General features: G+C 36.3%; 1 protein-coding gene and 1 non-coding gene across 3 annotated transcripts in view; one reads left to right on the top strand and one right to left on the bottom strand.

The window, feature by feature from the left end:
- The window catches only part of DHX36 (DEAH-box helicase 36), a 51,571-nt gene that overhangs the window by 9,083 nt on the left and 22,411 nt on the right, over window positions 1–20,077 (bottom strand). For both annotated transcript variants that reach the window (XM_003894932.4, XM_021934734.2), the window contains exons 10-19: window positions 16,356–16,496; window positions 15,964–16,066; window positions 15,169–15,256; window positions 10,462–10,517; window positions 8,928–8,992; window positions 7,750–7,893; window positions 5,237–5,354; window positions 4,442–4,540; window positions 396–569; window positions 165–251 (exon numbers count right to left, since the gene is read on the bottom strand). In XM_003894932.4, coding sequence (XP_003894981.1) covers window positions 165–251; window positions 396–569; window positions 4,442–4,540; window positions 5,237–5,354; window positions 7,750–7,893; window positions 8,928–8,992; window positions 10,462–10,517; window positions 15,169–15,256; window positions 15,964–16,066; window positions 16,356–16,496 — 1,075 coding nt within the window. The remainder of the gene's footprint in view (window positions 1–164; window positions 252–395; window positions 570–4,441; window positions 4,541–5,236; window positions 5,355–7,749; window positions 7,894–8,927; window positions 8,993–10,461; window positions 10,518–15,168; window positions 15,257–15,963; window positions 16,067–16,355; window positions 16,497–20,077) is intronic.
- LOC116273898 lies at window positions 11,399–11,502 on the top strand. Its single transcript, XR_004182402.1, has one exon. It is a non-coding gene; the product is annotated as a U6 spliceosomal RNA (small nuclear RNA).

The following is a 20,077-nucleotide window of genomic DNA, read 5'->3' as shown; positions in this document are numbered from 1 at the left end:
CGCCTGCCTCAGCCTTCCAAAGTGCTATAAATACAAGCATGAGCTACCATGCCCGGCCTTATGATAACACAGATTTCAAAAGGTTAAATATGATCCTTATTCTATTATCAGCATTTCATTTGAATAAACTGTCATAATCCAGAACAAGATTTTTTTTTTTTTACCTCAAATGCATTCACAACTGTTAAGTGATCACTTCTAGTATCCTTTGCCAATTCCTTTCTTCTTGCATCTGCAATCTTTTCTTTTCCCTTAAAAAGAGCAGATATAGGCAATTTAAATTGCTCTGATGCTATAACAGAGAACAGCATTCTAATAAAATGCTAATGAAAAATACATCTAAGCAACTCCTGTTCACATCTAAAATAAATTGATTTTGTTTCAATTTTTCTTACCAATGGAATGACAAATGGATCTTTGAAACTGAGACTAGCAGCAATAGTGAGTACTGGGTCTAAGCAGCAGAACAGAGCTCCAAAAAGAATCATTTTTCCAATATGTGGCTCAACGGGTAATCGTGCCAAGTGGACTCCAAGAGGTGTCAATTCTTCTTGTTTATCCAAAGCGTTCTGTAAAGGAAGAGTGTGTTTAAAATCGATCCTGTAAAGCATTACATTTAAAATGATTTTAGGTTGCTTTAAAAAGAGTAACAAGCCACTACTCTCTCTTCTAAGTCCAAATGCCTAAAAATCGTTCAGCTTTAGTTTTCCCTACCAAAACATAAGTTGTGAGGTCAGCAAAGGTTACAAACTTATTTAAACGAAACCAAAATTAATGCACATCTTGGCTTTTCTGTGTTAAGAAGAAATACCAGAAATGACAAACTTTCTGTTAAATAAAGAAAATCACCTAATAAAGTATAAAAGTTGTAAAAACAAATAACAAAAACAAAAGATACACTATCATACATTTGGAATGCATAATGCATACTCTCTAGGTTCTAGTAGTTTAGGTGACATGAGACAGAAAAGCAAAAGAAAAAGGAACTATCTAAAACCCTAGAAAATAGGAGTGACTTCTGCTCTGATTCCCTAGGTCATCTGGTCCAACCACCCCACTGTGGACAGCTAGAAAAGTAGCCTGAAGATACCAAGGAGTTAACAAAGAATTACAAGTCAAGAGGTCAGGGAATGACAGACATCTAAGGGAGGTGAGTGTAGAGGTTGGGGCCTCTTTTCCTGGCAGAAAAGGAACATATCCTTGCTGAAAAAAAGCTACCCTCATCCCAAGCTTCAAATTTTTACCTATAAAGAATTTTGTAAACAGAATTTCCAGTGCACAATTAAAATAACTAGGCATACAGATGTAAACAAGAAATAATAATAAAAGAACTCATAAGCATCCCATCAGACACAGATTTTGACTCAACAGTTTTGGAGAAAATACCCTTAATTTTTTTTTTTAAGACCTCTTTCAAATGAAAGAAAAAAAAAATGAAAAACCCTCAACCTGTTTTCTGAACCTAGAATAGCTTGATATCTAAATTTTACAAGGACATCTGAAGAAAAGTGAATAAACTCACATACGAAAATCACAAAACAAAATAATGGCAAATGGAATGCTGGCAAGTTAGGTTTACTCTAAGAATAAAAATTTGTTTAATATTTGAAATATCAGTGTATCTGAATACATGAACCAACTAAAGAAGTCATACCATAATCTCATCAGAAGCAGAAGATACTTGATAAAACTGATTATTCATACAGGATAAAAATGTCTTAGTAAACTTAACGTAGTAAGAGCTTCCACACACCAAACAAAACAAAACAAAACAAAACAAAAAAATCAACAAACATTATACTCTCAATGACTTGCTGATGGCTGTTCCTTTACACTACCACATCACTTCTGCTCAACACTGTATTAAGGGTCCCAGAAACTTGAACAAGAATAAACAAAATTGTAATTATTTAGAGATGTGATTATATATGCAGAAAAAATCTACATAAAGTGATTTGAATTAGGGGACTTTACAGCATTAATGAATACAAAGTCAATCATTCAAGCAACTTTATTTCTGTAAACTATCACACTCAAAAGATGATGAAATACCACTTATCTTCTAGGTTAGTGGTATTTTGGATTCTGCTTTTAAATATTTAAAATCTAAATTTTTAAAAATCTAAATAAAGACACATAAAACCCCAAAGAAAACTCTAAAACACTGAGACTGAATACCCAAATAAACAGAGTAGTAGATGATGATCTTTTTGCTAAAACTCAATACTGTAAAGATACCAGTTCTCCCCAAAATGATTTACAGACAGAATTCAATCAAAATCAAACTCCCAAGATTCTCAAATGTATCTGGAAAAACAAAGCACCAAGAAGGGCCAAGACACTCGCCTGTTTTAAAACAATTCACTATTATTATTATTATTATTATTTTTTTAGAGATAGGTCTTTTTCTGTCATCTGGTTTGGAGTGCAGTGGCACAAGCACAGCTCACTGCAATCCCTCAAACTCCTGGGCTCAAGCAATCCTCCCACCTCAGTCTCTGGAATCAAGACATTCTTGAAGAAGAATGAAAGGGAGTGATCTGTTCTACTAGAAAGCAAGACTTATCATAAAGCTAGAGTAATTAAGGCAATGTGATACCAGCTCAGGAGAGAAATACAGGCCAACAGATGAGAAATAAGCCTAGAAACTGACAAACAAATCCACAGACCTTGACCTATCAAAGACCGCAGAACAAGGACAAAAAGAGATGAACTTTTCTATAAATGGTGCTCAGTCAATGCTCTACATATGTAAAAACTTTTATTTCTACCTCAATCCCAACACATATCAACTGCAGATGCATTATAAACAAAAACAATAAAAATTTTTTAAATGTATCTTTATGACCTCAGGAAAAGACTTATTAAAGGCTAAAAAGCAATAACCTTTGAGAATGATATATTTGACAGCATTAAAATTAGGAATTTAGGCTGGGAGTGGCGGCTCATGCCTGTAATCCCAGCACTTTGGGAGGCCAAGGTGTGCGGATCATACAGGAGTTCCACACCAGCCTGGCCAACATGGTGAAACCCCATCTCTACTAAAAATACAAAAATTAGCCAGGCGTGGTGGCACGTGCCGGTAATACCAGCAGGAGGCTGAGGCAGGAGAATTGCTTGAACCTTGGAGGCAGAGGTTGCAGGTTGCAGTGAGCCAAGATCACGCCACTGCACTCCAGCCTGCGTGACAGAGTGAGACTCTCTCAAAAAAAAAAAAAAAAAAGGGAATTTGTTTATCAAGGTATTAAAAACAGGTAAGTTGAAAACAGATATGCAATAATGCAATATACAACCAATAAAAGGTGCAGATGAAGAGTACACAAGAACTGTTATGATGATCTACAATCCAACAGAAAAACAGACACTAGCAATTTATCAAAGAGACTACACAAATGGATAATAAACATAAAAGCTGCTGAAAAATTCAATGATAGTCATAGAAATGCAAATTAAAACCACTACATACCTTTAGAATAAAAGGCCGATTAATACCAAGGAAGCTACAAAGCAACAGGAATCCTCACCCATCACTGGTAGGAGTTTAAGTGGTTTGCAGCTATGGAAAACTGTTGGGCGTTATCTACCGAACTTGATCATACATGTACCTTATAACCCAGGAGGTGGAGGTTGCAGTGATCTGAGATCACACCAGTGCACTCCAGCTTGGGTGACAAAGTGAGAGTCTGTCTCAAAAAAAAAAAAAAAAAAAGGAAAAAGACAAAAAAAAAAAAAAAACACAAGAAAACCACAGCTAAAAGCAACAATACATTTGGATCTCATAATATTAAGTGAAATAATCCAGAGCTCTGCTCCCTCAAAGAACAAAAAAACCCACACACATTCTGTATGGGTAAAGTTCACAAAATAGGCAAAACTGAACTCTTTATGAAGATGCATACCTGTATGGTAAAACCATCAAAAAAAAAAAAAAAAAAAAAAAAAAAAGCAAGCCATTATAGTTAAAGTCATGATAGACAATATCTATCATGATTGGGACAAAGGGACAGTGGAGTGATTGGGAAAGAGAAGGAAGGGGGCTTTCAGCATACTGAGAATGTTCTTCTTGACGTAAGTAATTACTACATAGTCCTTCCTTTGTGATGAATCATTTAGCTGCACATTTGTTTTACTCGCCAGTAATTAAAGACCAGTAAATTTAAAATTTCAAATTTTATGTAATCTTAAATCAGGCCTACAATGAGAAAAAAAAGTGCAGAAAGATCCTAGTCTTTCAAGAATTATTACGAAGATATCACTTTATAACTTTCTAATGCCTATCTCATAACCTGATAGTTCTAAATTGATAGTCAAATAGCAAATCAAATTTGGCATTGGACATCACTGGTCTTCCTTGCAGTAATGAGAGTAAACATTATAATTAATTGGCTTACATGCTCTAGTATTGTAAGTTAGAATTAAAAAAACAAGTAAACAAATTTACCAGCTCCATCAGGTGTCTTATGGAGAGTAACACTGCCTCATTTGATGGTGGATCCATTAACCTACTCAGAAAATAAGCAATTCCACCTAGCCTTAAAATCTGGGGGTGGGGAAGACAAATATAATTAAACACATATAGTATTAATATACTAGCATTACAACTTAGCCCTACCTGGGCTGATGACTCAAAGCATCAAATTTATACATGATTTTCAAGTTATTTTACCAAAATGAATTAAAATTATATTTGTATTTCTATAAAAACATGTTTAAAGGCCCATATATATATTACTACTTTCTACCATCAACTCTATTAATAGGAAAAGTAGCTGGCTAAAATCTTAATGAACAAGTTGATTATCCACTATCTTCAAAATAAGGCTAACTATATCAAAAGACACAAGACACTGAAAAAATAAGTAGTTTATAATGAAGGATAACATGTTAACATGTAATAACAGTAGAATGTTCACTGAGCACTTACTATTTGCCAGGCACTGTTCTAAGAATTTTAGGAGGTTAATTTAAACAACCTGCCCAATACAACAGAACTAGCTTTTCCGGGGTGGAAGCAGGATTCAAACACAGGCAGTCTGCCTCCTCTAGAGCAGCATGTAATTTAAAATTGCTTAATATACATTTGAAGGAAGTTTAAATACACAATTCACTAACACACACACAAAATAAACTGAGTTAATAATTCTTTCTTGGAGATTAATACAGTACTTTGTTCTATAAAAGATGCTGAAAATGAGATCACTTCCATTTAGTTTCTTCATTCTCCCACCTAATTTACCTTTATTTGTAAACAAAGTTCTTCCAAAGGAGTTCTCAAAATTTCTGGCAGTTGATAGTCATCTAGAAGACTTGCTCTAAGACCATTATACAGATGATAACAATGACCAGGTTGAACTCTTAAAAACAAAACAAAACAAAGAGGGACAGTCATCAATGACTTTTTAGAACTCCAGAGAAAACAGTAGGCAGGGAAGTAGCCAATATCTATTTCTTATAAGCCACATAATAGCTAATGTACATAATTATTTTTCCCTTTTTATGAATCATGTATTTCTTCTGTTTAGAAAAACCCTACACCCTCTACCCTTGTCACAGTTTTAAGAAAGATACACAATAATTCCTCCCTACGCCAATAATTTGCTTCCCTATTTCTGACAGATTCCAGATTACTGTGCTCAGTAACAGCAGTCTACTCAGGTTAAGGCTAAGAATAGTAACCTCAAGTATGCCTTGTGATCAATTATATTATGTAATGAATCCTGGCATTATGCTAACCTGTCTATATTACTGAAAAATATTTTAAGTACTGTATATTCTATTTAGTGAGTTCTCAGAGGGATATTAAAAGTTTTTGTTTTATATTTGTAACTAGAACCTTAAATGATACCATTTTTTGGACAATGATAAGACTAGATGTAGACTGGGCATGATGGCTCATACCTGTAATCCCAGCACTCTGGGAGGCCAAGGTGGGTGTATCACATAAGGTCAGGAGTTCAAGATCAGCCTGGCCAACATGGTGAAACCCCATCTCTACTAAAAAAAAAATACAAAAAATTAGCTGGGTGTGGTGGTATGCTCCTGTAGTCCCAGCTACTTGGGAGGCTGAGGCAGGAGGATCACTTGAACCCAGGAGGCGGAGGTTGCAGTGAGCCGAGATCATGCCACTGTACTCCAGCCTGGTGACAGAACGAGACTCTGTCTCAAAAAAAAAAAAAAAAAAAAAAAAGACTAGATGTGAAGTGGTGACCATATTCAAGTATTCTCAAGCAGAATAAATATTTCTATAGGCTCTTGCTGCTGTAGGAACAAAAATGAATTCTAAAAATCTTAGCTATTTCTGCCATGAGTCTACATAGATCCATTGTCTATTATATAATATACCTGAATATCTCTCCAGTAGAAACTAAAATAAGAGTACCTCCATTGAGAGCCACATAGTATATAGCTTTTTCTGATCTCCAAAATAAGGTTTTGCTAAAAGAATTTTAATCTATAGACTCTACAAACGACTATTTTCCTTTTAAATTAAAACACCAATTTCAGGATTAGTTAAAATGCAATACTCTATTAAGTTTAGTTCTAGTATTGTTTCATGGAACAAATCTAAGGCTTAGTATGTTTACTATTCATATATAAAGGTGTGCCAAAACCTGTTCACTATGGTGAATACTTTTTGAATCAGTATTTAGTGGTGATGGGTCTTACATGGGAAAACCTCAGTCTTTCTGGGTCCCTTATCAAGTTATTCTCTGATAACTGATTATCAGGAGGGTATACTTCTTTGACTAACCCACGATTTTGGTTCAACAGCATCAACTCTCTAATAAACTGTCTCGAAATCAAGTTATACTGGGATAATGTGCAAAGATTACAGCAAGTAAGTCAGAGCTTTATAGATATTGTACAAACTTAAAACAAGGGGGTTGACAGATGGTCTGTAAAGTTTTCTTTCAACTCTCCTTTTCTTAAGTCTGTATCGAAAGATTAATGGAAATCTCTTATTCTATCTATAAAAGGTAAAAGAAAAACCCTCTTCTGAAAGTCCAGATATAATTCTATCACTCATATAAGTGTAGAAATACTGTGACACATGCATTAAAGTCCAATTTTTTGTAAAAGTTCAAGACAAATCATTTTTCCTACCATTAAGACAGAGATATTTTTACTTCTTAAGTTATTGTACCATTATGAGGAAAAGTACTTTCCTTGTGCTTTCATTGAAAAGCACTGGTGAAAAATCAGTACTGCTATAAAATCCAGTGATTAGGAGCCTAGACTGTGGAGTCAGAATGCCTGGATTCAAATCCTGCGTCTGTAATTTAGAAAGTTATGGCACTTTGGACAAGTCATTTAACTTCCTTGTACCTTAATTTCCTTATCCATAAAATGGATATAATAACCTACCTCATAGTACTGTAGTGAGGATTAAGAAAGTTAATATGAATCAAGTGTTTAGGAGATGATCTGACACTCAAAAAGTATTAGTTGCTATTATTATTACACATATTATATGCTTTAAAAAAAGAAATGAAAACCAACTATTATAAATAACATAACTTATTAATCAAACTCAGAAGTTTAAGGCAAAGGATTCATAAAATAGAAAACTTGGCAGATACTTTTCCAAACTATGATTAAAATAACTTTCTATTTAAAAATGTTTTGCAGTAAGCTCAAAATAATAAGAAAGGTAACTCTTCTAATAAATATATTTAAATGCCAGCATCACATTTTGTTACACAAAATTTTTGTGTGTTCTAAAAGCTTTGGACAGAGTTCCCATCTTACCTTCCAGCTCGACCTTTTCTCTGTTTGGCATTAGCTTTACTAACCCACTCAGCGGACATTGTACTGATATTGTTCTGAGTATCAAAATGTGTCTCTTTTATTTTTCCTCCATCTATCACATAAACGACATCATCTATGGTAATGCTGTTTGGAAAACAGATATATAAAATGTTAAAAAAAAAAAAAAAACACATACACACACACATCAAAAGCACTATTAACCTATAAAAGACCTATAGACAGGGATTTCAGAGCATTTTTTTTTTTTTATTGGATCAAATGATTTTAGCCATTCAGGATGTTCACTACTCTTCACACCCACATTTACCAATATTATAGGGATCGAGTACCTAATAGTAGGCAGTGTCAGGCACTGTAAGTGACAGCACAGTATTAGTTCTTCAGACCATATACTAAATTCTTACTTGCCTACAGCCAAATATCACAGGTTGCCTCACACCTAGCTACATGGGAACCCCAACAGCATGGTTTAATATCAGCTTTCATAAAAGAATCTGTTTCAGTGACTAAACTATGTCTTAGTACCCCAAGAGAATACAAGAAAATTTAAAGGCTGGATATTAACTAATTACCAAATACTACCCCCAACCAGAAACAGGTGAAAGGACAAAATTTACCTCAGCTCCCGTGCTTCTTTAGGTAAACAAAACAAAACCTAACACCTAAAATGCTATTTCTGAGCTAAAGCATTATTATAGGTTAAAAAAAACCCCACAAAATTGGCCATGCATGGTGGCTTAGGCCTGTTATCCCAGCACTTTGGGAGGCTGAGGCAATAGGATCGTTTTGAGCCCAGGAGTTAGAGATCAGCCTGGGCAACACAGTGAGACTCTATCTCTACAAAAAATGTTAAAAATCAGACAGGTGTGGTGGCACATGCCTGTAGTACAAGCTACTTGGGAGGCTGAGGTGGAAAGATCACTTGAGCTGAGGAGGTCAAGGCTGCAGTGAGTCATGATCGTACCACTGCACTCCAGCATGGGTGACAAAATGAGACCTTGTCTCGAAAAAGCCCACAAAAAATAAAACTATGCTCACTGCCATAAAAAAGGTTTTATTTTTAATAAATTACAAGGCATGTGGTAGAGAAAAAAGATTAACGTATGTAAATACTTTATGGTGTTTAATCAGTATTTGATATTTAAAACAACTTTTACCTAGTCTCCGCAATGTTGGTAGCAATTACTATTTTCCGAACACCAGGAGGGGTTCTTTTAAACACCTGTAAAAATAAATACATCAGAATCACAAAAGAACACTAATTTCTAATACATTATTTTTGTAATTAGAGGAATTTCTTCAGATACTGTTCATTTTTAGCATTCTATGTTCAGTCACTGACATATACATCTAATATTTATTGACGTATTTATAAAGTATAGATCATTTTCAATATTACAAAATTATCTTTTGGTAAACCAAACTAAATCTCCCACAGATGTCACAATCTTATCACAAACAAGATTTCCAATGAGGTATCATTATTTAAATATACAGCAGTTTTTTAACAAAAGCTGGAGGTTATAAAGTAGAGGGAGGGATATTTATGTTAAGGACAAGAATAATGAAGTCAAATCTCCATGGGTAAGAACAATAAACAATCAGGCAGATGCCCAACCCAGCAGAATAAATGTCAACTGTGCAGCTGTACCAACCACTGTCTACTAGCTTGAGATCAGACTGGAGTGAAAAAAAAATCCTCTTCAAATGGGGAATTCTACAAATACTGCCCACAACCCTGACAAAGTCACTAAAGTAGAAAGAAGATAGGTAATCAAGTACCACTGGCAATAATGCAAACAAACAAAAAAAAGCATTAACTTATCCTTTCATTTATAAAACTGGTAATCAATAGAGAAAATGCTTCCCAGGCTATACACATACTCTCCAGCAAAGGAATACATAATTTACTAGGTTATGATGTGGAAGATGAATACTTTCATGCTGGATACTCTTTCAGTCTTTAACATCAAGAGTTTTCTTTCTTGCCCCTTCTCTTTTCTCAGGTATGTACTCTGTAATTCGTGACTAAGGTACAGCAACAAAAATATTAAAAGGGTCTCAGAGAAAAATATGGTGATATTTTCTTACAAAAAGAGAAAAGGAGAAACTAGAAACGGGGAGAGGAGCAGGTTTTCTAATCAATTTCATTTTGCAAGAGCCTGCAAATACTATAGATCATAACATTATCTTGCCTCTGAGAATGTAGTGTTCACTCTAATTAGGAAAGTGCCTGTATCTGATGGAGTCAAAACATTCATAATACATTATTAAAACAAGAAATTTTATACCTGTGAATATACTAATTTTGTGAAATTAAATCTCAAATCATTATCAAACTGTAGTACGTCATAGATCATTAATTTCCAGGTTTGGTTACTGTTGGTAGTACTGACATACCTTTTTCTCTTATTCAGGAAACCCAACCAAGTCACTGGTGAAACCAATTCTTTAAACTTTTCCCTAATGTAGACACAACTAATCTAATTTGTGGGTTATCCTCTAATATTCAAGTTTCTGAGCAATCATTCCCTGAAGACTCATTTGCAAAGGTTCTCAAATAAGTGTTTTTTACATGAATTACTATTTGAAAATGCTCCTTAAAAAAAATAAAGGAAAACATGTAACAAGCAGTCCTTAAAGCTTGCCTCAGTTTGAAATACATTTAACAAATGTATCCATTTAACATACCTGTGTCTGGTTAACTGTAGGCATCAATGAATGTAAAGGTATAATTAAAAATTTATCTGAAAATTAAAGAGAATTAAATTTTAAGATAAAGAGTTGCAGAAAAGCTCCATCAAACACATGAGACAATGAATTCAGATGCTAAGCCACATAATTCTTTTTTTTGATAAGACATTGAACATTGTTTAATGAAAAGAGCTAAACCATCTGAGTTATTGACAAATTGCCCATGTGTTTAAGAGAACCACACAATTCTTAATTTATATTTCTACATACAAACAAACCAACTTAATTTCTTTATAGTCTTGTTTTCTGAGTGCTCCAAGTTCAAGCTAATACTTTGTTCTGTTATTTCATATCGATAAGTATTTTCCCCAAATTCTTAAAGAATGCTCAAAAGTTGGGAGTAACTTTTTCAAATTACACCAATAAAAGTTGAATAGCCGAAAATTCTGTTTAACATGAATATGTTTGTACACTTTGAGTGCTCCTATTTTTTTGTTGTTGAGACAGGGTCTCATTCTGTTGCCCAGGAGAGTGCAGTGGTATGATCTCTGCTCACTGCAACCTCTGCCTCCTGGGCTCAAGTGATCCTCCCACCTTAGCCTCCCAAGTAGCTGAGACCACAGGCATGCACCACCATGTCCGGCTAATTTTTGTATTTTTTGTAGAGATGGGGATTTGCCATGTTGCCTAGGCTGGTCTTGAACTCCTGAGCTCAAGCAATCCACCCGCCTCAGCCTTCCAAAGTACTGGGATTACAGATTACAGGCATGAGCCCGGCGCCTGGCAATCCTCACTATTCTAATCATAACAATAATATCTAAATTTTTAGAGCAAATTACTTATTAAATACCCATGTCCTACTTAGAAAATAATGAAATAGTCCTTGTTAAAAATAATACATTCCAAGAGTGACCCACATTTTAAACCTATTTTGGTGCTCGCTTCGGCAGCACATATACTAAAATTGGAACTATACGGAGATTAGTATGGCCCCTGCGCAAGGATGACACGCAAATTCGTGAAGCGTTCCATATTTTTAAAAAAAGAAAAAAATAAAAAATAAACACATTTTGTTAAAAATATAAGAAATTCCTACTTTTTAAGTTTCCAAATAAAACAGCTCAAGCCCATTCACGATTATTAGTGAACACAGAAAGCCTGATAAAATACAGTGATGGGTGAAAGGGAGAGTATTAAGAAAACAAGGGTTAATTTCACATTTAAGTATGCTTACAAAAATACAATCTGACTTAAATGCCCAAATGATTCAAGTCAGCTATATTTCCCCGGAAAAGAACTGTTGTTATCTAAAGGAGATATGATGATCCCCATGGATTCTGTGAAAAGATTTTATGAATCCTAAAAAATAAAAAGTAGTAAACAGCTGTCAAGTAACTGACGTCGCTAAAAGAATGCTCTGAATTACTTGTCTCCGTGACAGTATGAAATATTTCAACTATAAGGTTCGAGCCAAAAATACTTGAATTGAATCAAGCCTTCAGATATAACTTCCAAGTTACAGGAAATACAGGTAAGAGAGAATCAAATGAAATGATAGCATAAAGAGTCAGAAAAATTCAGACAGTTGGACTTACTAGAGAACAACTGGCCTGGTCTTTTCCATGACTTTATTACCATGAGGTAAAAAGGAGGGAGTGGAGGGGAGCAATGTTCTAGAGCCAGATCAAAAGATGTATTTAGTTTGACATTTTCTATAGTTTGAACAGACTAGCTGTGAAAGACACTTCAAAAAAATGGGAAAATCTGATTACAGACTGGATTATTAGATGGTATTAAGGATTAGGTATGATAAAGACATGATGGTTATATAGAAAATTGCCTTTAGAGACTCTTGCTTATACATTTAGAAATAAAATGTGACAGCTGCAATTGACTTTAGGAAAAAACTAGGACTGAAAAAATAATTGTTGGCACTGAAGTCGTGGATATATATATGGTATTCATTAAAATTCTCTAGTTTTGACTGTGTGCAGTAGCTCACACATGTAATCCCAGCACTTTCAGAGGCCAAGGCAGATGGATCACAAGGTCAGGAGTTCAAGACCAGCCTGGCTAAGATGGTGAAACCCTGTCTCTACTAAAAATACAAAAATTACCCAGGCATGGTGGTGGGCACCTATAATCCCAGCTACTCGGAAGGCTGAAACAGGGAACTGCTTGAACCTGGGAGGCAGAGATTGCAGTGAGCTGAGATCGCACCACTGCACTCCAGTCTGACAGACAGAGACTCCATCTCAAAAAAAAAAAAAGATTCTCTAGTTTTTTGTATGTTTAAAATGCTTCTTTACAAAAAGTTCAAAAAGCTAGGCATAATAGGCCGGGTGCGGTGGCTCAAGCCTGTAATCCCAGCACTTTGGGAGGCCGAGACGGGCGGATCACGAGGTCAGGAGATCGAGACCATCCTGGCTGACACGGTGAAACCCTGTCTCTACTAAAAAATACAAAAAAAAACTAGCCGGGCGAGGTGGCGGGCGCCTGTAGTCCCAGCTACTCGGGAGGCTGAGGCAGGAGAATGGCGTGAACCCGGGAGGCGGAGCTTGCAGTGAGCTGAGATCCGGCCACTGCACTCCAGCCTGGGTGGCAGAGCGAGACTCCATCTCAAAAAAAAAAAAAAAAAAAAAAGCTAGGCATAATAAAAGTAAAAACAATTTTGTTGAAGACTACATAATCGGGGAAAAAAAATTTATATTGCTGATACCATACAACTAATAGAGTTAATGAGAACAAAATCTACACTCTTATGAAAAGAAACAAGAAATTGATAAGCATTTAATAAACTGAGTTTCAAAACTTAACTTCTCGGCACAGAGTTAGGCCAATTTTTTCCCCATGACAGTGACTGACTATACAACTGATTATCAAGGCTAAGCTTTTTTCAACATAATTTGAGAAAAAACACTCAAGTTCTGGAAAGATTTCCTTTAAAAGGAATTGAGCTGGTAGTGGAAGTATATACATCAGTAACTCTTTCCTTTAGAATAATGAATTCAAACTAGAAAGTTAATGAAGTCAATTATAATAATCTATAATATCACACCCTTTTCCCACTCCCCACCACATACACTAAATGATAATATTTTGGTATATATCTTATCTTTATTGGTAAATATATGCATATATTTTTAAAGATTATAAGTATACTATGCAATAATGTTTATAATGGGGGAAGGAAAGGCCAGAGTTAGAAGATTTAGCCAATAAAAAATTTTAGTTGTTTGAAAAAAAAAAATTCAGCTGTCTAATCATGACAAACTTTTCTACAGAGAAAAGTTGTCACACAAAAAGAAAACAGAAAACAGTGTTTCTTTATAGAGAAGTCAATTAGATCAAAATACTTCACCAGCTAGATAGTAAATAATTTTAATTACAGAGAATGCTTTCAGAGCATGACAACGGGATTTAACAAATAATAAAAATACGCATTTATTATTTTAGTCAATACAATTAGATCAAAATATTTTCTGGTGCCTGTAAATTTTGTCTGGCTGGGCGTGGTGGCTCATGCCTGTAATCCCAGCACTTTGGGAGGCTGAGGCGAGCAGATCACGAGGTCAGGAGTTCGAGACCATCCTGGCTAGCACGGTGAAACCCCGTCTCTACTAAAAATACAAAAAAATTAGCCGGGCGTGGTGGTGGATGCCTGTAGTCCCAGCTACTCAGGAGGCTGAGGCAGGAGAATCGCATGAACCTGGAAGGCAGAGATTGCAGTGAGTCGAGATCGCACCACTGCACTCCAGCCTGGGCAACAGAGTTAGACTGCCTCAAAAATAAATAAATAAATAGATAAATTTTGTCAAAAGCACTTCAACAGAGTGAGGTTAGAAATTATATTTGGAGGCCACGTGTGGTGGCTCAAGCCTGTAATCCCAGCACTCTGGAAGGCTGAGGTGGGAGGATCACTTCAGGTCTGGAGTTCGAGACCAGCCTGGCCAACATAGTGAAACCCCATCTCTACTAAAAATGCAAAAAGTCGGCTGGCATGGTGGCACATGCCTGTAATCCCAGCTACCCCGGAGGCTGAGGCAGGAGAACTGCTTGAACCCAGGAGGCAGAGGTTGCAGTGAGCCGAGATGGCACCAACACACTCCAGACTGCCAACACAGTGAGACTTCATCTCAAAATAAAAAAGTTATATTCAGAACCGTAAAAATTAAATAGAATTTGCTTTGTAGTTTTTATATTTGAAGTTAATGATTGCTGAAAATACTCAATTTTATAGGAAAAAAATGTTCTCATTCATTCCTCTGAAGTTTATATGTTTCAAAATATGCTGCTCATACAGGATCAAAATCACTTGAGGAATTTTAAAAACTTCAGATGTTCAGGTCACATTCTTAGATTTGGGGTGATGATGGGGTCTACGTATCTGAACCTTAAAGAAGCTCCATGGGTGACTCTGTTGCATAGTCAGAATTCAGAAACACTGGGCTAAGGGATTTCTTTTTTGCAGCAGTGAGTGAAAAAATGAAAAACCCCACATACCTATGCTTTAAGAGCCAATTTTATTAGGCAAATTGTGAAAAAGAAAGAAAATATTCTCTTCAAAATACTAAATAAAAAGCTTTCCCTTCATCTGTGACCTAGTAGAAGCAACACTTCTTCAAATAAAATAAAAATATACACATCCCACATATAATTCAAATACCACTCTTTGAATTATAGTAAAATACATTTACATAATACCTGATTTAAACATTACTTGTGACATCAAGAGATCATGTAAAGTGCTGATATTGTCCCAGCCTGGTAGAAAGACCAGTATCGCACCATCCTATATGAAGGGGAAATAACCATTACAATGGATCGTATCAACAAAATGCAGTAACAGTAAAATTGTGTGCACACTTAAGTTTCCATTAAAATTACACTAGATCAGGATAATTTTCGTTAATTAAAAGATAATAAATTATAGATAATTAAAAGTCTATAAGCCCACTTTTTTTTTTTTTTTTTAAATTATTGGTTTTGAGCCAGAGTCTTGCTCTGTCACCCAGGCTGGAGTACAACGGCATGACCTCGGATCACTGCAACATCTGCCTCCTGGGTTCAAGCGATTCTCATGCTCAGCCTCCCAAGTAGCTGGGATTATAGGCCTGCGCCACCACGCTCAGCTAATTTTTGTATTTTTAGTAGAGACAGGGTTTTGCCATGTTGGCCAGGCTGGTCTCAAACTCCTGGCCTCTAGTGATCCACCTGCTTTGGCCTCCCAGAGTGCTGGGATTACAGGCGTGAGCCACTGCACCCGGCTAAGCTCACTATTAAAAAATGAGATTTATAATCCAGATATTTGTTTAGTCTTTTCTTCAAACAGGTCAAATGCCTAAATCTTCTGCTACTATGAGATGATTTCTAGTATCAAAAGTAATTTCTTCCAAGCCATTTTATAAACATTTAAGAAAATTGTATTTTTCATGGCCTTGATACATTAATAAAATTAAAATTATGTTAACTGAAGAAAGAAAAATAAACAAAACTAACCTCTTCTTCCAAAACAATGTATCGGATAAGGGCAACAATCAAATTGAGATCAACTTTATCATCATCCATCATTTCTATAACATCTACAGTACTTGCAGAATACCTATCAAAGTTAAACACAAAGTTACGAAATACTTAAGTTTTCTAGTAACTTGCTACAAAAGTTTAAAATTAACTCAATCTGCAAATGGAGGAACATAATCTACACATCGGAGAGAATTACTGGGCTAATAATGCTTAAAAGTCAAATCAGCACAATATTTAGCTGGAGTAAGAGATTCACAGTCCTCTCCTTTAAGTATGTACAGATTCCAGAAGATGCTCCCAGCCCCTGGCTTTCTGTTTTAGTTATTGAGCCACTGATTTCTCACCTTCAAACAAAATAAACTCACCTTCTTCGCAGTTCCCTTACATAATCTGGCCAACGTTCTTTATATATTGCTTCTTTTTCTTCTTTTTCTTGTCTGTTTACATGCCCTTGCATGAAACCCCTCTTAAACTGGGATCTGTGTTCTTTTTGTTCTGGAACATACCTAAAATAAAAACATTCTTGAATATCTTCACTTTTTTGAAACTCTAGTTTTAGCTAAAATCTGTGATATTTTATATTTAGGATTTTCAAAAAGAATTCTAAAGAATATTTTCATTATGCTTTCGAGTGAATACTAGCTAAAATATCAGTTTGTGTTCATTAACTTATAAAACCTGATATTTTAGATAAAAATCATTCTTCTCTATTGAAGTACAGAAACCTATAGACCATTTTTAGTACTTAAAATTTTTAAAAAACACTAAAGTAACTTTTACCTTAAATTTTAAGTTTGCTTTAGAACAATAGTTAACATTAATGTAAGTCCAAACCTGACTGCACATAAGAATTGAATCCCTCAGAGAGTTTGTAAAATACAGACTCCTAAATCCCATCCCTGATGATTTGGATTTGGTAGGTATGCCTTGGGTCTATTAATCTAAGAATTTTAATTAGTGCCTACAGGAGATTCAGATAGTATATCCAGATCTATAGACCCATGCTAGAGAATTATTTAATTCTGCTCAGTCACACAGTTGTAGCTAATGGCAGATCCAGAATCAGCATTCAAGTCTCTCATATGTCAATCGAGTGCTGTACTATGATTCCACTACCATCCTATAGTGACTGCTAAAACCACAGAGGGCACATCTGGACAATAATTCTACCTATCACTGTCAGTCCTGCGAGGCATGGGGTGGGAAAAGATAAAAATGAACCCACACTTTAACCCCAAGGCATCTCTGCATTCAACTAGAGGACAGCCTCTAGATGGAATGGGGGAGGGGTTAGAGCATGGACTCCTAAGTCAGAATTGATGTTCTTGCTCAGCTACTGACTAGCTGCGTGACCTTAGATAGGGCATTAAATATCTGGTCTTTAGTTATATTATTTGTGAGATTAATATGCTTATAACAGTACTGGCATGAGATTTTTAAAAATGTGATAAAGTTGAAAAAAAAAAGTGATAAAGCCTCACGTATAGCAGACACCCAGAAAATGTTAATCCCCTTCCCTATTCAGTACCTGTGACCCAGAATTCCCCTAAGTCTTCAATACATACAGAGGCACCAACTTGAGGTAGTGCAAACTGAGACACAGATTGGTTCTAGTCAGCAGGATGGACCCACAGTCGGCTCCCTTCCCAGAAATTGCAAAACAGAGGTAACCTTCAATCCTCCCACCTCCAGTCACAACCCTCCATATCATCTTGCCCTGCTCTTGTTCTGTCATTGTATTTTCTTTGCTACCTCCCTGCTGTGCAGCTCTTCTTCTGGGAAGGGGACAGCCAGGAGCTTCTGATGAAAATCTCTAATCAAGGAACACCATCATTCAACTCTCCTCTTAAGAGTTGATCAGCAGATGACAAAAGCACAGATACCATCTTTTCGTTTCAAGAGACTGCTTGGCTACAATTCCATATGCATTCCCTAATATCCAGGGAGCTTCAGAAAGCAAGTTTCCATCAGGTGCCTTCAGATTATTGATCCTCAAAACTTTGTTTTCATTGTTGCCAAGCAGTTGCCTATTATTTTCCTGGCAAGCAATTGCTAAATGTGCCATGATAGGATGTGGGACACATGGTAAAAAGTGGAAATGAAGAGGGAGGATACAGAAAATTTATGGCCACTGATGATAAAATCAGGACATGGAAGACCATTACATGCTGTCTCTCTGAGGCTTTTAGTATGTTCTATCTTCTCTGACATATACATTTCCCTCTTTCCTACTTCGACTTCAACTGCTTTCCTAACTTGACCAGTCTCTACCTAACATATAAAATCTAATTTCTAATATACTCTTCACTTCCCTCAGACTTCATATATAACAGCTTATGTGTCTCCCTGTCTACAAATAAATTCTGAGAGGATATACCAAGTCTCCCCTTGCTTAATGTTCAGACCCTAGCACAGTGCAAATAATTGAGTAAATACTTGTGAAATAAATGGTCAAAACTCAGCAGATTTTTCTTCATATAAAAATGGTTGTAGGAACTTTGCTCTCACCTTCCACTCTCACTTCCTGGTTTTCTTAAGATAACTTTAGAGTCTTGAAAAATCTCATCCCAAGTGTTTCTACATCTAGTCCCCAATCCCTTTTTGAAACAGGGCCTCCCTTTGTCACCTGGGCTGCAGTGCAGTGGTGTGATCTCTACTCACTGCAATCTCCGCCTCCCAGGCTCAAGAAATCCTCCCACCTCAGCGTCCTGAGTAGCTGGGTCTATAAGCGTATGGCACCTCATGCAGCTTACTTTTGTATTTTTTGTAGAGACGGGGTTTCACCACATTGCCCAGACTGGTCTTGAACTGCTGGGCTCAAGCGATCTGCCCCATCTCTGCCTACCAAAGCATTGGGATTACAGACATGAGCCACCATGCCTGGCTGTCCTTTTTTTCATTCAGATTTACCATAGGTTAGGCACTGTGCTATGTACTAGTTACTAAAATAAACAAGACAAAATCCTGAACCCCAAAAAGTCTGAAATCTAGTGCAAGAGGCAAATACAAAGAGATACACTATACAACAAATAACATAAGTGTTATAAGAGATATGATACAAATGTTGCAGGAATACAGATGAGAAAGAATTAAAGGCCGGCCGGGTGTGGTGGCTCACACCTGTAATCCCAGCACTTTGGGAGGCCGAGGGGGGCAGATCACAAGGTCAAGAGATCGAGACCATCCTGGCAAACATGGTGAAACCCCATCTCTACTAAAAATGCAAAAATCAGCTGGGCATGGTGGCGTGCACCTATAGTCCCAGGTACTCAGGAGGCTGAGGCAGAATTGCTTGAACCTGGGAGGTGGAGGTTGCAGTGAGCGGAGATCACGCCACTGCACTCCAGCCTGGCGATGGAGTGAAACTGTCTCCAAAAAAAAAAAAAGAATTCAAGTCTGTGAGGGGTATTAGGGAAGGCTTAACAAGCAATGAAGCTGGGATTTTTCTTATATAATCAATAGCTTACAAATGAAAGGATGGAGAAGATGACATATAAAGGTCTAAGAGGAAGGAAATCATAACAGCGCAAATTCATGAATGAGAGGGCATGGCATGCTAAATATACCATTATGGAATGGTATACTTAGCACAAGCAGGCCATAGGACACGTGACTGGGAAATGAGGCTAGAAAAGAGGATGGGGACACACTGTAAAGGGCCTTGGAATGACCAGCTAAGGAATTTGAACCTGATCCTATGGGGCTGTGCTTCTCAGTCTTTTTCCCATCAAAGAATACAAATACAATTCTACACAAGCTCCTGGAGAAGTCTGCTAGCAGCAAAAGGCCAGTGGTCAGAATGCTGAGGGAATCAGTAACTTAGGCATACCAGCTGATGTGCTCTATTATAGCCATGGCAAACCAAAAAAGGCTCTTAACAGTTTCTTAAAGAGATATCACATATGCAAGGAGCCTGCCGAAGAAAGCTCACATGAACAAATTGTTTTTAGGAAAATACATGGCAGCAATCCTAAGAGTGAAGAATATAGTACCAAAAGAGTAACTATTATATAGCACAGGAGAGACAATAAGGACCTTGGCAAAGAAATAAAAATGAAAAGGCATGTTCAAGAAGAAAGTTCCCACG

This window comes from Papio anubis, chromosome 2 (genome assembly GCF_008728515.1).
Source record: "Papio anubis isolate 15944 chromosome 2, Panubis1.0, whole genome shotgun sequence".
Taxonomy (NCBI): Eukaryota; Metazoa; Chordata; class Mammalia; order Primates; family Cercopithecidae; genus Papio; species Papio anubis.
Note: the sequence above shows the minus strand (reverse complement) of the source record. Positions and strands in the feature narration are given on the sequence as shown.